The following is an 18,094-nucleotide window of genomic DNA, read 5'->3' as shown; positions in this document are numbered from 1 at the left end:
TCGAAATCAGCCTGAGCAAGAGCGAGACCCCGTCTCTACTAAAAATAGAAAGAAATTAATTGGACAACTAAAAATATATAGAAAAAATTAGCTGGTCATGGTGGCGCATGCCTGTAGTCCCTGCTAGTTGGGAGGCTGAGGCAGGAGGATCTCCTGAGCCCAGGAGTTTGAAGTTGCTGTGAGCTAGGCTGACGCCATGACACTCTAGCCCAGACAACACAGTGAGACTCTGTCTCAAAAAAAAAAATTATTTTATAAAAGCAATACTATTTGGGAAATATATAAAACTGTAATATTAAAAAAATTCACAATCCCACCATGGTAATCATTTTCAAATATATATTTTTATACATTTGGGAATATACACTTGCTACAACTTGTATTCTGGTTTTTTACCTATCTACACTTGGAGCTTAAGTATTTTCCGTACTATTGAAAATGTCGTTTATCCATCTGTGGTGTCTACGTACTGTTCCCGTGGCAGATTGGTGAGATTGTGATGAGAATAGTACTTTCATTCACATTTGGTGAGCACATAAATTAGTGTAGCAATTCTGGTTTTTTTTGAGACAGAATTTCACTCTGTTGTCCTGGGTAGAGTACAATGGCATCATCATAGCTCATTGCAACCTCAAACTGCTGGGTTTAGGTGACCCTCCTGCCTCAGTCTCCCAAGTAGCTGGGACTACAGGTGTGTACCATGACACATATATTTAGTAGAGACAGGGTCTGGCTCTTCTTCGGGTTGGTCTCAAACTCCTGACCTCAAGCATTCCTGCCTCGACCTCCCAGAATACTAGGATTGTAGGTGGGAGCCACTGTGCCCATCCCGGTGTAGCAGTTCTGGAAGGCAGTTTGCCAACGTGTATTAAGATTAAGAGCCTTAAAAACTTCCATACCATCCCATCACATAGAGGATGAGGAAAAAAAAAAAAATCCATACCATTTGTTTGACCCATTAATTCCACTTATTAAGAATCTTTTCTAATCTCTAATCAGAGATTGGAACAAATATTTTTACATAAAGATGTTCATTGTAGTACTGTTTGTGGTACTAGTGAAAATCTGAAAACTAAATGTTCAACGATAGGGAATTGGTTAAGCAAATTATTCATATGATGAAATATTATATAACTATTAAGATAATGTTCTAAGAATTAGATATTTTATATAAGTATTGAATATATAGAAAGGAAAAAAGAAACCCACCAAAATGTAGTCTAGATGGTGGGATTGAAATTGGTTTTATGTTCTTTATACTTTTCCATATTTTCTTAATTTTTCCTCCGGTGAGTATGTATTGCACTTACAATCAGAAAATATAAGAAACATTTTTAACGTAATCTTTTTGCCTATATTTTAATGCAACAATTCCAGACTTCACTGTCTCATTCAGATATGAGTAAGACTTTCACTTGTGATCAAAAATCTTTCTTCTCCTTTAGAATCCTTAAAGGAAAATAGAGAGCAGGAGATTCAGGGTTATATTTGCAATCCAGGGCTGAAGATGCAGCAACAGAAGTTTCGCCAGCACAAAGGGTTCAGGTCAAAGGGAGTGAGCTTGAGAAAATAAATGAAAATAAGATAATTGGGTAGGTACAGGCACTTGTTATGTTGGGGTTGGGTCACAAAGCTGCCTGCCAGAAGCCAGCGTCTTTGCAGCTGGATTCCAATCTTACAAACTCTCTCCTCTCTTGTGTTGAAACACCAGTGATTTTTAATCTCATTAGTGGTCACAGGGAGGCAAGTATGTTTTCCTTAAAATATCACCCTGTGTTACTGAAGTAATAATAATAACTACCATTTGATGAGGGCCGATAAGATGCCATGTACTTTTGAAATATTTTTTCTGTTTTTCTTAATAATCATTAAAAGAAGTAAACGATTCCATTTTTAGCTGGAGAAATTGAGGCTCAGAAAGGTTAAGTAACTTCTTAGAATCACACAAGTAATTAGGGCGGTTAGAATCCAAACTCAGGTCTGTCTGGCACTAAAATGTCTGTGTTCCTTCTATTGCTTCTCCACTGTAATGTTCTGAACCTTTTAAGGGGCAAACTGGAAGACTGGTTAGTTGTAAGTAAGAACCTAGAGCTTTGCTTATGTCCTAGATTAGCATCTAGTAATGTCTGTGGCCTAGCATGTTGGTTCCTCAGCCTTGAATTTGTAATGTTTCTTTATCAATTTACACAGTGTTACGTCCTTCACAGAGAACTCTTGTTTCAGAATTACTAAAAATCTTTTGGTTAATTGATCAAAGGATGTGTGTTTTCCTTTCTCTGATTGCCAGTAATCCGCTAAATCCCCATTAACACACTTCAACTCTGATTGGAAGATGGAAAACAGCGGCCTTATTTACAGTGCAATTAAAATACATCTGAGTAAATAAGGCTCATTTGTGTACCCAGCTGAGCACAGTCTCCAGGCAGCTTAGGTTCCACAGTTTAACAGGGGTGTCAGTGCCTCAAGCCATCTGTACCTAGCAGTCAGGCCAGTGATTAGTTTGAGTACATCTTACTGTGGTTGGAAGTGGGAAGAAGAGAGATCTAACTCCCCTCTTGCCCTCTGCTTATTCCGTCTTGTTTTTGGCAGTTATGATCCTGCTGACGGAAGAGCGATGTGAATTCTTGTAAGTATTTAATATAACCCCACCAATCCTAGCATACCTTCTAGCTGTGGAAACTTCTAGACATCCAAGAGGAAAGTGGATGAGAAAGGCATGTTCTTACCATTAAGTCAATTTCCCTGTCCTCTTAGGATCCCCTCCTCTCTGTTTCCTGTGACACCTAATCCCTTTCATTTTTCCTCACTGACCTCATCTGAAATAGATGAACAACTATGAAGCAGGGTGGAGCCCCAGCTTGGGCTGTGGAATGCCGTTTTCATCTCCTTTTTCTTTCCAGAGGCCTCCCTGATGCTTCCTGATAACAATTTGGCAAGGTGCTTCAGTGTAATTAAGCTACTCGAGCTCAGGGTTTGTCTTAACCGTCTAGGTTAGAGCAAGTCCTTGTAGCAGTCATGCTGCACATACTTTTGGAACAAAATTAGCAGGATAAAGACCCAATAGAGTGGGCAAGTGAGTAGAAAAGATAGAATGTGATCTGCCAAATATCTCTTGGTATGTTCTTGGAGATGTGCAAACTAGAGCTCAGAGTTTTTGGCCTTATTTCAGTTTTCAAATCACTAGATATTGAGCATTAGATAAAAAGCAACTTTAAAAGGATGAGTAATTAAAATTTTGAGTATCTTTAATTTTGGTAATTCTCAGATAAAGTCCCAACACCAAGGTCTGTCTGTCTAATAACAGAGAAGATGTTTTCTCTTCTGACTTGCCGTTGCTCATATACTTTTATTTATTTATTCAAAATTTTTATTCCACCATCATGTAAAAAGATAGTCAAGACATTTACTAATTTAAAAAATCCAACCTGTGCCCAGATAGTCATCAGTGAAGTCTGCTTATTACATAGTACTATGCCCTGATGGCATGATGGGATGTTGACTATGGCACAAAACCATGAATGTTATTGTTCTAAAAGAAGGAAAAGAAAAGCTGTTGATTGTTCTCCATGCTCCACAGATATCTGGTGATTTCAGAAAAACTTGAGGAGATTAAGTCTTTCCGGGAGCTGACGTGCCTGGATCTTTCCTGTTGCAAGCTTGGAGATGAGCATGAACTTCTAGAACATCTCACCAATGAGGCCCTATCTAGGTACTGACTGCCAACACTTGTGGATAAATTGTTTTATTATTTTTTTAAAGGATGATCCTGAGTGCTGATTCCCTCCTATTCCAATGATTATTTGCTAATTTTTTTTTCTAAAACATTTTCATTCTCTATTTACTTGGTACAAGCAGTATAGACGAGACAAGCTTAGGAAAGTGAGTCAGTTGGCTCTTTTTTCTAAATAACATTTATTTTAACATGTAGTACTTGAAGGTACCTAGGTTGAAAATGATTTTGTCCTTTATTTGTCCAGTCCTAGTTTATTCCAGTAAGAGATGAGAAGTTATACCATTTCCTACAATCGTTATTGTTTGCTATTTTAACTATCAGTGAGCTATTATTATAAAGAAAATGAACTGTTAAAGACAGCCAAATAAATTATTTTCAAGAACCGTGATACAAAGAAATGTCCCAGTTCATACCACTCACAAGTAGTCTGGCTGATCTCACATTACTCAGTCTGGCCAGCAGAGAGGAGCCAGATGGACTCCTTCGTGGTTCATAAACACTCAGAAGGATAACAGCATTACAGACCTGGGTCTGACTTCCGATAGCAACACCTACATAGTGCCCCTTACAAAGGTATTTTTGTGTGAGGTTAGCACCAAGCCTCAGATTTCTTTTTTTTTAAGATAGAGTCTTGCTCTGTTGCTGGGGCTAGAGTGCCGTGGCGTCACCTTATCTCACAGCAACCTCAAACTCCTGGGCTCAAGCGATCCTCCTGCCTCAGCCTCCCGAGTAGCTGGGACTACAGGCATGTGCCACAATGCCCGGCTAATTTTTTATATATATTTTTTTTTAGTTGTCCAGATCATTTCTTTGTATTTTTTAGTAGAGACGGGGTCTCACTCTTGCTCAGGCTGGTCTCGAACTCCTGACCTTGAGCGATCCACCTGCCTCGGCCTCCCAGAGTACTAGGATTACAGGCGTGAGCCACCGAGCCCGGCCTAGCCTCAGATTTCTTGTGTAAAAGAGAGTGGAGCATATTAATACACCAGTTTCAGGTTATCTGGATGGATTGGGTTATGGGTATACCTCATAAACCCAATCTGAAAATCTAGATTTATAAAGCTATTTTACAGGATTGTTTGTTTTATAAAAGGAGTTCTTTAATAGACTTTCTTGACACACTTGGAATGTTTTTGATTTTTCACACAATTTGTCAGAAATGCAGCTTTTGTGTTAAATAAGGTATATTTATGCCCTTAATGGAAGTCCCTGTTTACCTCATTCAACCATTTACCTTTAGTGCCTTCTGCCATCTGAGATTAGTACTACATGACACTTTGATCTTTAACCCTCATGTGGTAACTGAAGCATCAAAAGATCTTTAACTCTGTTAAATGTGTTGGGTGTGAAATAGCAGGGTATAGAGAATATTTTATATTTTAATTGAAAATTTTCAAAGCATATTCTCATACCTACATCTTCTCAAACTCTCTTTAATTTATTTATGGACTTTGTTTCCCTAGTGTAACTCAACTCCACCTGAAGGATAATTGTTTATCTGATGCTGGAGTACGGAAAATGACAGCACCAGTTCGAGTGATGAAAAGAGGCCTTGAAAATCTAACATTATTAGACTTATCATGTAAGTTTTATTAGAAATTATAAGATAGGTGGGACATGGTGACTGATACCTGTAATCCCAGCACTTTGGGAAGCCAAGATGGGAGGATTGCCTGGGGCCAGAAGTTTGAGACCAGTCTGGGCAACATAGCAAGACCCTTTCTTTACAAAAAATAAAATAATTAGCCAGGTATGGCTGGTGGTGCATGCCTGTAGTCCCAGCTACTCGGGAGACTAAGGCAGGAGGATCACTTGAGCTCAGGAATTGATGTTGCAGTGAGCTGTGATGATATTACTGTGCTCCAGCCTAGGGGATAGGGTGAGACCCTGTTTTAAAAAAAAAAAGAAGACAAAAAAAGAAAGAAAGTATAAGATTAACTTTGGAAGAATGGCCTTAGAGATAACCAGCTCTTCCCCATTATTTTAGAGGTGATAAAGGAAAGGTGACTTTCCTAAGTGCCATAGAAAGTTATTGGCAGAGCAGGACTAAAGCTTCTTGACCCCTGGCCAAATGCCTTTTCCAACACACTGCCACCTCTTTAGGGTAGGAAAAGCCCTACTAATTCATCCATGCCACTTGCTATGTGCAGACGGGCCGCCTTTCATCATCTTTATACATAAGGGACATTTGGCTTATCTTTCCTTTTTGAGTCTTTGATCCATGGTGTCTGTTATCTAGGTCCTTTTTATCAGTATTTGCCTGATGAAAGCTGGATGAATCCACAATTGCAGTAACTTACCCAGGATTAACCAGATACTGACTCCAATGATAGGAAGTTGACAGATCATTGCTGATTTAACTGAGCATCCATTGAATGTTTGGCAGGTGGTATGGTGCTGAAAGAATAGAAGGAGCAGGGACTTGAAGTCAGAAGATCCTCTGTGCTCTGGGAGTTTTACTATTAGCTATTTACCCTTAGGCAAGTTATTTAACCTCTCTGAGCATTGGTTTTGGCCTCTGTAAGATGAGGATAATAATGAATGCCCTACCTACCTAACAGGGAAGTGTACTAATTTAACAGATATTTTTTGAGGATCTACAATGTGCCAGGCACTGCACTGGTAACCTTGAGGTCTCAGTGCTAAATGCAGCACTCTTTGATGTGAGAAGGTAGTATATAAGAAAGGATTCTGAAAAAAATGCTAGTTAGTAAGAGTAGTGATAGTCTCTGTGTCCAAGTACCCTTGAAAATCTTTTTAAAATGAATAAATACTTTTACTTTGGAGGTGAAAATGGTCATGAATAAAGTATAATGAGCCATTTTAATACATGCTTAATACATGTTCTCATGTGGTTCCAAATTAAACCCTTTGGGATAACTACCTGGTTCGTTAAATTTTCTTCTCACTCCCAACTCGCAGAAAATTAAGGCTATAGAGGATCTTAAGGATCATCTAGTGTGGCTCCTTTTTATTACAAATAGGAAAAATGAGACCCCTATATTTCATTTATTCTGAAAAGTTTGCCCACTCAATATTTTATAGTTTATCATTGCCTGGACATTTTTCTGAGCTTGTTTATAGTTGTCATTTTAGCAACAGTTACATGGCAACAGAATGCTGCCTTGCTTTTGACATCTAGGTAACCCTGCGATCACAGATGCAGGAATTGGATACCTCTTTTCTTTTAGAAAACTCAACTGCTTAGATATCTCTGGGACTGGACTCAAGGTAAGACTTTTAGTTCCTTCTCTCATTTTTCCAGACTCAATAATTTGATACTTTGCTTCTGCTAATTGGTGTTTAAAAAGGGCTGGTGTTTATGATAATCTTTATTTGCTGCTGAAAGCAAGTAAAAATTGGCCAAATGTGTTCACATTTCTGGTCTGTGTCGCCCTCACTAGGACATCAAAGCCGTCAAGCACAAGCTCCAGACCCACATAGGCCTCGTTCACTCCAAAGTGCCTTTGAAGGAATTTGATCATAGTAACTGCAAGACAGAGGGCTGGGCTGACCAGGTACTCCTGACTTTTCTCCCCTACGGTTAATACAACTTTTCATTTTAATTCCAAGTGTCTCATCTAACACATTGAACAAACATTAACCTTCAGCTGAATTGTCATTTTCATGTCAAATCAGAAACACTGATGGGTTTTAACTGACACGTGTATTAATTGGCATTGGATGCCAGACCTGACATCTCATGCTCTGGTCACTAGGTTGTGCATCATCCTTACTGGACCTAGGAGAAAATGCCATCTTACAGATGACTCAGAAAATAAGTGAATGCTGGCTTGCAATGCAAAAAAGTGGTCTGAGATAACTTCAGAAGGACAGGTTCTCTTAGTAGTGTGTATGTACTAGAGAGAAAATAAATTCTGGCATCACGTGGATAATGATTGAAATCTGATTGTTCCCTTTCTTTGGGGCAAATTTCTTACCTCCCGGAGCCTTAGTGATGAAATGTCTTTTTTGTCCTTCTCTTACTGAGTCTTACCAATGAGAGAAATTTGCTTCGACTTTCTCTTGTCTTCGTAATGGTCTTTCTCTACTTAGTAAATACAGACTTAGTAGGAAGTCAAAAAGGAACCAAGTAGTAGCACAAGTAGATGCAAGCTTGCCCGTGGCTGGTGCCTTTCTTCTTCAGACACTTTTAACCAGTGTTTCTTGGTGGAGGCCTAGAGGAGCCACCAAACTGTTTTGTCCTGGATCCCTCCTTGGCTCCAAGCCATAGTGTGTGATGATGGACCCATCCAATTGCCTAATTGTAGCATCACCTCACTTACAGGTAAGCAAGAAGGGAGACTGGTGAGTCAGTGTTAAGAAGCACTTTGAGCTTTGAGTCCAGAATATGCATGAAATAATTATCTCAGTGCATTGCCAAAGTTTATAGTGCCAGATGAGTCCTAGATGCATCTCGTGGATTTTGGGGCAGGTGTAGGATGGTCATGCAAAGGCTTAATGCAGTTTGATAGCAGGTAACATGGTGGAAAGAGCATAGGCTATAGAGTCAGAGAGACCTAAGCTTGGATCCTGGCTCAGTAACCCTGTAGCTGTATGACCTAAGGCAACCTTGAGTCTCTCTTTCTTCATCTTTAGAATGCAGAAACCAGAACCTCTCTTGCAGGGCTTGGTAATGATCAAGTAAAACACTTAGCCTGACTTGAGAGTGAGTTGATTGGGCCAGTGCAGCTTCCTGTCGACCAACTTCAGCTGGGCCCCTAGGGCTTGGCAGCATGGCTTTACCTGTTTCTTACTGATCCCTTATTGAAACTGTTTCAGGCTGACCCACTCTCCTTCTGCCCTCGTTCTCATCAGGTGATGCAGAAGAACGAGGCCATCTAACGGGTCCACTTACTTCCTTGTGTCGATCTCAAAATTTCTCCATTTCTTCAGTCATATTCCACTTCCCCTCCTAAGGGAAACAGCCACTTTATTCCAGTGACAAGCCCTTTATTTTTTTTCTTTTTCTTTCTTTCTTTTTCTTTTTTTTTTGTTCAGTTCTATCCCCTAAGATCTCCAGCTTCCTCTGTGATACTTACTAATAATTATTCCTTATTCCCCCTGTTGCTCCACCACCACATCTTCAGTGTCGCCCTCTGTTTGGCTGTTTTCTTTCTGTGTACAAATACACACTGTCCTTATGCTAACGTGTTCCTCATCCCCCGGTGCAGCTGCATTGGTTGCTGTTCTCTCTCTCACCTCCTCAGTGCCTGCCCAGTTCTTAGTCCCTTGCAGTCTAGGTCTGGCCTCCACCGTTCTACTGAAAGTGTGCTCTCGAAGGCGGCAGGTGACCTCATTCTCCACCGTTCTCGGCGTTCTGCAGCATCTGGTGCAAAGGGGCTGCCTCATGAGTTTTCTCTCTCGGCCTCTCTCCTTTCTCACTTCTCCCTCTGGCTCTGACTGAGTCCTCCTTCCTCCTCTCCTCTTCTCTTCCACCTCCATCCACGCCCCCAGTGATCTTAAACGTTCTCAGGGCTTTAACTGTTACTGCGAGGATGACTCTTCTGCCTTCTCCCGGACACTAGATCCATTCCCAAATACCGTTCATAAATTTCTGCCCGGCAACTCAAATTCAGCTTGTCCAGAGCCAAACTCATTTACTTCTTCCCCACCCCCAGACAGCTCTTATTGATGTTCTTACTTCTGTTGGTGGAAGCACAATTTTTCCTATTGTCCACTGAGTTAACAGATTCAGTTAATTCATCTTGGCATTCTCTTAGATCTGTCCCTCTTTTCCATAACCAGGAAATTATCATAGAGGAGATGGCAACTAATACGTATTAAGTGCTTTCTGTGTGTCAGACACTGTGCTAAACACTTTATGTGTGTTATCTCATTTAATCCTTACCACACCCTTACAGAATATGTACTGTCATTAATCTTTATTTTACAGATGAAGAAATTGAGACCGAGAAAAGGTCCCCTGGCTAGTAAGTGGTGGTGCCAACTCTGGAACTATATTCTTTTTTTTTTGAGACAGGGTCTCACTTTGTTGCCCTGGCTAGAGTGCAGTGGCATCATAATAGCTCACTGCAACCTCCAACTCCTGGGCTCCAGTGATCCTCCTGCCTCAGTCTCCCAAGTAGCTGGGACTACAGGCTTGTGCCACCATGTCCAGCTAATTTTTCTGTTTTTTTGTTTTGTTTGTACAGACAGGGTCTTGTTCTTGCTCAGGCTTGGAACTATATTCTTAAATTCTGTTGTACTGCCTGTGTCCTGAAAATGTTTTTCTTGACTTTTTTTTCTTTTCTTTGAGATAGGATCTCACTGTGTCGCCTGGGTTAGAGTGCAGGAGTGCAGCGGCCCAAGCATAGCTCACTGCAGCCTCAAACTCCTGGGCTCAAGCAATCCTCCTGCCTCAGCCTCCTGAGCAGCTGGGACTTACAGGCGTGGGCCACAACGCCTGGCTAATTTTTCTATTTTTTAGTAGAGACAGCGTCTCACTGTTGCTCAGGCTGGTCTCAAACCCCTGGCCTCAAGCAATCCTCACACCTCAGCCTCCCAAAGTTCTGGGATTACAGGTGTGAGCCACTGCACCAGGCTTCTTGACTTTCTTTATGATCATTTCATTGCATACCACAATGAGAAATACTAAATTTAAAGTTCTTGTGACTCATGGTATATTGAAATGATCATTTTCTTTTCCTTATCATTTATACTGAGCCAGTTTCCTAAAAGAATTTGTATTAGCTTATAACAAAATGTATTTTTAACAATTTAAAAGTGGAAACTGATCATGAAGTAATATGAAAATATGGAAACATGGGGATCTTACACACATACAAGAGTTGAGTTATAATTGGCATATTTTAAGGCTGAGGAGTGAATCTAGTAATGTGTAAAAAGTATTGTGACAGGTTTTAAGTTTTAGTGTTTAGTTTAAGGATATGCAGTTTATTTCTAGCTTGGAATAAAGATGAAAATGGGGAGTCAGCTTCATACATCGTCCTGAGTCACTCAGACACGTATCTCCAAGGTGTTTGTGTTCTGACTCAGCTCCTGCATGAGAATGGAAAACGCGGACTTGACTCGGTTCTTACCCTGTCGTCAATCATCTGACGTAAAATTTACCATAAGGGTTTGTGTTTATGGAAAGGGAGCAAGGGGGAATGAGAAAGCCTTTTGAGATTAAAAGCTTGAGATTTTGTTCAGATTCACATCTTTCCCAAAACATTTCAGATCGTTCTGCAGTGGGAGCGTGTAACTGCGGAAGCTGCGAAGCCACGGGAGACCTCAGAGCCTCGAACGGCAGCTCAGCACTTCTGTGAGAAATGCCATTTTCTTTGCAGTGTTTGCCCTTAGGTTGTTTGCGTCCTTAAAGCAGTTAGCCTGTCTTCTTTCAGTGGGACAATAAATTGTGATAGTGTTGACTATTTTATGATCACCAAGACTTCCATTCCCTCAGTGTAGCTTAGTGTAAGTTCACACTTTGCCTTGAGCACCAGCACCAGCAAGATAGCTTTTTAAAATCATTTATTTATATTCTACCTTGTTCTAAAAAAGACTGTGGAGGCACAAAAGTAGATAGAGACAGAAGATTAAAAAGGAATAAAGGTGGAGGCAACCCAAGTGTCCATCAGCAGATGAATAAGTGAGCAAAATGGGGAATGTACATACCATATATTTGAGTCTTAAAAAGTAAGGAAATTTTGACATGTGCCACAGCATGGATGAACCTTGAAGACATGATGCTAAGTGAAATAAGCTGGTTACAAAGGGAGAAATATTGTCTGATTGTTCTCATATACGGTGCCTAGAGTAGTCAGATTCATAGAGAAAATAGAATAGTGATTGTCAGGGACTTGGGGGAAGGGGAGAGTTATTGTTTAATGGATACAGAGTTTCAGTTTTGCAAGATAAGAAGAGTTCTGGAGATAGATGGTGGTGGCAATGACTGCGCCACTATGTGAATGTGCTTAATACCAGTGAATTGTTTACTTAAAAATGGTTAAAATGGTAAACTGCGGGTTGTATATATTTTACCATAATTTTTAAAAAAGAGGAATTAAGTGATGAAGTCAAAATGAAGGAAACACAAAGGCAGCAAAATAAGAATGCAGGACATACCTAAAAATATAGAATAAAGTTGTACTGTTTGCTAGAGTTATGCCATAAATTTGGCTCTTAGAAGACAGAGTCAAGTCCAGATTTTGAATGACAACAACTAACATTTTAAAAAATTTAAAAATTTTTTTGTAGAGATAAGGTCTTGCTATGTTGCCCATGCTGGTCTCAAACTCCCGGCCTCAAGGAATCCTCCTGCCTCGGCCTCCCAAAGTGCTGGGATAATAGGCGTGAGCCACCACGCCCAGCCCCTATATTTTTTGAGCTTTTAGTGTGTGCCAGGCATTGTGCTTAGTACTTTATATACGTGACTTCATTTATCTTCATATCACCCTTATGGAATAGCTTTTGTGCCCTATAAAGATGAGAAAACTGAATCTCAGACCAGTCATTCGTCCAAGGTCACTTATCTAGGAAGAGGCAGATCTGGGATCTTAATCCAAATCTGTCAAACTCCCTTGCGAGTTTTTGCCTGTAACCTGCTCTAGCCCGCCTGCTACTGCTACCTCACAGGGCACTCAAGATAACATAAAATCAATGCAAACATCATTCTGTTTGGGGCTTTGTTGTTTCCCTGGGATAACCCTTCTAGATTGATGCAGGCATTAGCATGCCAGTGTAGTGAACTCATCACCCTCCCTCCTGTCACTCTTACAGATGGGAAGCGGGCTCGAGCAGAAGCCCCAGTGAAGTGTCCCCTGGCAGACACCCACACAAACTCTTCTGAGAAACTACAGTTCTATAAAGAGAAAGCCCCGGACTGCCATGGGCCATTGTTGAAATGTGAAGCTGTCTCAAGCCAGGAGTCAAAGAAGAGCAAAAAGAGAGCTTTTGAGGAGTCAGAGAAGGAACAGAATAACTCTTCACAGTCTTCAAAGCAGAAATATGTATGTCTTGCTGTGGAAGATTGGGACTTGTTAAATTCCTATTGATTGGCAGATACAAGTTGACCTTTCTCCCCCTAGCTCTAATGTATGAGGAAAGGGGCCTGACACTGATTTACTTTTTGTTTGAATTTACCTATGGCATTAGCATAGTAAGCAGATATTTCTACTTTTGTGGTGGGGGAGGGGAATGCTATGGAAGTACGTAATAATTTCTAATGTATATTTTCAATACATAGTAATTTTTTCAAATAAACATTTTTGCTGTCCTTAAGTTTTGCTCGTAGATTATAGACTGGAGCCACAGGAAATAACACATTGATTTGGGATGGAAGGCCAGGTGAACTAACAGGGCATCTTACCACACCTCAGAGATCGTGTGGGTTCTGTTCAAGACCACCACGGTAAAGCGAATGTCACAATAAAGCAAGTCACACAAATTTTTTGGTTTCCCAGTGCATATAAAAGTTATTTTTACATTATATGACAGTCTGTTAAAGGTGCAGTAGCGTTATGTCTAAAAAAACAGTGTATATACTGTAATTTTAAAATGCTTTATTGTTTAAAAATACTAATTAGCCTTATCTTAGCCTTCAGCGAGTCATAATCTTTTTGCTGGTGGAGATCTTGCCTTGATATTGATGGTGATGATTGCTGAATTGTTGGGGTGGCTGTGGCAATTTTTTAAAATAAGACATTAATGAAGTTTGCTTCATCAGTTGACTCTTCCTTTCAAGAAAGATTTCTCTGTAGCATGCAGTATGATGCTATTTGACAGCATTTTACCTGCAGTAGAACTTCTTTCAAAATTGGAGTCAGTCCTTGCAAATCCTGCTGCTGCTTTATCAAACCAAGTTTATGTAATATTCTAAATCCTTTGTTGTCATTTCAGCAGTGTTCACAGCATCTTTGCCAGGAGTATTCAGATTCATAGAGATCCAGGAATAGAGTCCCTCTTAAGAAACTACTTTCTTTGCTCATCCATAAGAAGCAAATCCTCATCCATTCAGATTTCATCATGAGACTTCAGCAATTCAGTCACATTTTCAGGCTCCACTTCTAATTCTAGCTCTCTTGCTATTTCCACCACATCTGCAGTTACTTCCTCCACTGAAGTTTTGAACCCCTCAAAGTCATCCATGAGGGTTGGAATCAACTTCTTCCAAACTCTTGTTGATGTTAATATCTTGACCTCCTCCCATGAATCACGAGTATTATGGCATCTAGAATAGTGAATCCTTTTCAGAGGTTTTCAATTTATTTTGCCCGGATCCCTCAGAGGAATCACTATCTATGGCAGCTATAACCTTATTAAGTACATACTCTAGGACTATTATATAAAGACAAATCTCTCTTGTACTGGAAAGTGATTAGAATGTACAAACTAACTAATAGTAGCTTTCGTCTACCTCTTAAAGGGTACCACCACAGGAAAGTCCATTGAAGATGTTGATAGGTTTAACAAAGTTTGGTACTGTTCAATTAGGCAACAGTCTTCAGACCTCGCTCGGAGATACAATATATTCAGCATATTAAAGCAGCTGACATGATGATTTTTTGCACTGGAGTTTTTCTGTTAATTTGTAGCACTAGGTCATAAAAGATCTCATTAACATTTATTTTTGATTGTGCAGAAGATTCTAAGAACACACAGTTGTTCCGTTGTCTTGCTGGATTTTGACCTTGTTCCTTTCCTGCACCTTTTTCTTCTTCCAAGCCACACTTACTACCGACTAGAATAACTGGAACATCATCAGTGTCTTTTACTCTGAAGAATCTGTTCTTTCAAATCTTGTAAATCATTAAATGTGTACTGTGCTGTGATTTTTTTACGTGCAGATCTCTCATTGCTGTAAATTGTTCCTGCAGTATCCAAGATGTCAAGCATACACTGTTGTGCATCTACTTCTGCTTTCTATAAGAATCTTCTATCCTAGGGTCATAGTTTTCAACAAAAATTCCTTGAACAAATTATGTAATCAGGGCAGACTTTCCAGAACTTCCTAAGCCAAGAACGACAGGCTTATACTCAAGCATGATGCAAACTTGTTAAAACCTAATACCTCTCGTGCTGTCACCGGGTCCCAGCAGCCAGTGTTGCCCCCTTCTCCCTCTGGGTCACTACCCCGGGTGCCACAGTGGTCCTGCCACCACTGCCACCTCCTGGGCTGCTCAGGCTAATTTACTGGACTGATTCTGGGCCTTCATGTTGCACTTTGATGTATGGAGACGGCTTCCTTCCTCTAATCTCATGAACCAAACTCTGCTGACTTCAAATTTTTCTTCTGCAGCTCCTCTTTCAACCTTCGTAGAATTGAAGAGAGTTAGGGTCTTGCCCAGATTAGGCTTTGGCTTAAGAGAATGTTGTGGCTGGTTTGATCTTCTATGCAGACCACTAAAACTTTCTCCATGTCAGCCATAGGCTATTTCTATTTTTAGCATTTGTGCATTCTTCCGAGTAGCACTTTTAATTTCCTTCAAGAACTTTTCCTTTGCATTCACAACTTGGCTAACTGGCGCAAGAGGCCTAGCTTTCAGCCTGTCTCAGCTTTCAAAATTCCTTCCTCACTGAGCTTAATCATTTCTAGCTTTTGATTTGAAGTGAGAGATATATGACTTTTCCTTTCACTTGAATGAACAGAGACCATTGTAAGGTTATTAATTGGCCTAATTTCAATATTGTTGTATCTTAGGGACTAGGGAGGCCCAAGGAGAGGGAGAGAGATGGGAGAATGGCATTGGGTGGAGCAGCCAGAACACAAATACCATTTATCAATTAAGTTCTCCATTTTATATGGGTATGTTTCTTGGTGCTCCAAAACAATACAATTGTTAACATCAAAGATCAGTGATCACAGATCACCATAACAGCTATAATAATAAAGTTGGAATATTATGAGGATTACCAAATGAGAGACAGACACTAGGTGAGTACATTGTGTTGGAAAAATAGCACTGATAGACTTGCTTGATACACAGTTGTCTCACACCTTCAATTTGTAAAAAACACACAATCTGCGAAACGCAACAAAGCAAAGAGCCAGAATTTATACTCCTTTCCATCCAACTCCAAAGACCATTCTGTTACATTCCCTTCTTAGATATAATAATAGTTACCATTTATTAAAATCCCAACTATTAAGTCTATTGAGTAAACCAGTGGAGTCTTCACAATAGTTGTGTAAGTAACTGAGACCAGTAACTTGCCTGAGAAAGGCGGAGGCTCTTCCTTCCTTCAGACAAACTTTTTTGGGAAAGGGCCCGATAGTGAATATCTTAGGCTTTGTAGGCCGTAAGGTTTCTGTTGCAACTACTCAGCTCTGCCCTTGTAGCACAGGGCAGCCATGCACAATACATGAATGACTGTGGCTGTATCCCAGTGACATTTTATGTACGAAAACAGGTGGCTGACTGGATTTGGCTTGCGGGCCGTAGTTTGTTGACCTCTGCCTTAGACCAGTGTTTCTCAAGCTTTATTGTACATGCAGATCATCTGGAGATCTTGTTAAAATGCAGTCTGATTTAGCGAGTCTGGAGTGGGGCTTAACATTCAGCATTTCTAACACATTTCCAAATGATACCAGTGCTTTTAATTGTTGGACCACACTTTGAATAGCAAGGCTCTAGAGCAGAGTTGGGGAACCTGTGGCCTTCTGTGTCTTTAAGTGCAGCCTTTTGATTGAATCCAAATTTTACAGAACAAATCTTTTTATTTTTATTAATGCAATTTTGTTCTTTTATGTTTTTATTCTGTTTTTAAAATGAAAGAATTTAAAATACCAAAGAATAAGTTTCAACGAAATAATCCTCCCAGATTGACTGGCACAATTAGAACATAGCCATAGTAAGCCATAAGGGCTAGCTTGACGGCTACATTGCTCATGATTTAGCTCTTAACATCCCCTGCCTGACTGGCGCCACTACCACACCAGACTGGTTGGTGAGAGTTTATGGGGTTGAGTATGCCAGTCTGTTAGCAGCTTTTGACAACAGTGCGCTGTGTCTGTTTGAAGTGGAATTTGTGAATAGTTGCACAGCTCGACAGTGTTTTTTAATTCTGTCTGCTTAACAGCCCATCATGTGAAAGAAGACCAAGAGAATGCTGAAGGAAGAAAACAGATTTTTTAATGAGGATTGGAAATTGCAATATTACGTTGTTTCTGCTAAAGATAAGATGATTTGCTTGCTTTGTGCTACTGCAATATCAACATTAAAGAAATTCAGTTCTCATCAGCATTATAACACTCATAAGAACCACAAATATTTTAAATTAGAGAGGCACAAAAGGTTGTATCGAAGAAATTAAAACATGAAAAGCAAAGGCAAAGACAGTTCTTTCAAGCAGCAATAAGACCTGGAAATAATCCCACTGCAGCAACTAATAAAGTAGCTTATATACTCGGGAAAAAGGGGAAGCCATTCAGTGATGTAGAAATTGTGAAAGAATGCATTGTCAAAGTTGTAGGATGTTTAGAACCCCAATAACATTTCAAAGTACAAACAACTGCCTCTTTCAAGGAGAACCATAACTGATGAGCAGCATGAATTAGGCTTCAACTTAACAGAACCGCTTCAGGCAATACTTCGACGGGAAAATATACTTTACTCAATCGCTTTGGATGAATCAACTGATACTCCTGACTCGGTGCAGGTTTTATATTAATACTTCATTTGGGTCATAACAGAAGATTTTCTTTGCTATCAAGAGTTACTCGCTTTGGGCACTCTTGCGAACAGAACACGGGGAATAGATCTCTTCAACAGCTTAGAAGATAAATGTGAAGTTGGACTGAATTTGGCAAATTCAGTGAGTGTATGTACAGACGATGCACCTTTCTTACAGGAAAACATGAATGGTTACTGCACAGATAAAAAAAGTATTAACAGGTCCAGATGCTCTCATTTCTTTTCAGTGTATCTTGCATCAGCAAGATCTCTATGCTAAAGCTACTTTTTTAAGTGACACTTTACGACAAGTTAACTATATTTGTGCAAATGCAATGTGGCATCGTTGTAACATGCTAAAGTTGAATGATGAAGTATTCAGTGTGGATTTGCCATATCATTCTAAAGTGTGTTGGCTATCGCAGGGACAGGTGGTAGCCAAAATTTTATCTCTGTGAGAACAGATAGTTAAGTTTTATGAAAAATAGAATCAGCAATGTGAATTATTGAAAGATTTCTATAGGAATTCAGCATCTCTGTGTGATACTGTGTCAAATCAAAACAACCTGACTATTTCTTTGCAAGGTAAAATTAAGTCTATATATGATATGTGGCCCCAAATCCAAGCATTTTGAAAAAAGCTATCTTTTTTCAAAACACTTCTTCAAAAGGAAATTTCGGATGAAGATTTTCCCCTATTAGCAAAGGTCATTGATAAGCAGGATGACATATGCAAATCATTTGA

General features: G+C 39.8%; 1 protein-coding gene across 2 annotated transcripts in view; it reads left to right on the top strand.

Annotated features, from left to right (window-relative positions):
* LRRC42 (leucine rich repeat containing 42) overlaps positions 1–16,785 on the top strand; it is a 24,628-nt gene extending 7,843 nt beyond the window's left edge. Inside the window, exons 3-9 of one of the 2 annotated variants that reach the window (XM_012639499.1) lie at positions 3,578–3,709; positions 5,197–5,315; positions 6,876–6,964; positions 7,138–7,251; positions 10,916–11,000; positions 12,458–12,687; positions 16,757–16,785. In XM_012639499.1, the coding sequence (XP_012494953.1) occupies positions 3,578–3,709; positions 5,197–5,315; positions 6,876–6,964; positions 7,138–7,251; positions 10,916–11,000; positions 12,458–12,687; positions 16,757–16,768 (781 nt within the window). In that variant the 3' untranslated portion in view covers positions 16,769–16,785. Of the gene's footprint in view, positions 1–3,577; positions 3,710–5,196; positions 5,316–6,875; positions 6,965–7,137; positions 7,252–10,915; positions 11,001–12,457; positions 12,959–16,756 lie in introns of those variants that run through there. The other variant, XM_012639498.1, reaches the window with a different exon arrangement.
* The last annotated feature ends 1,309 nt before the right edge of the window (positions 16,786–18,094 follow it).

This window comes from Propithecus coquereli, unplaced genomic scaffold, assembly GCF_000956105.1.
Source record: "Propithecus coquereli isolate 6110/MARCELLA unplaced genomic scaffold, Pcoq_1.0 Scaffold14, whole genome shotgun sequence".
NCBI lineage: Eukaryota > Metazoa > Chordata > Mammalia > Primates > Indriidae > Propithecus > Propithecus coquereli.
Note: the sequence above shows the minus strand (reverse complement) of the source record. Positions and strands in the feature narration are given on the sequence as shown.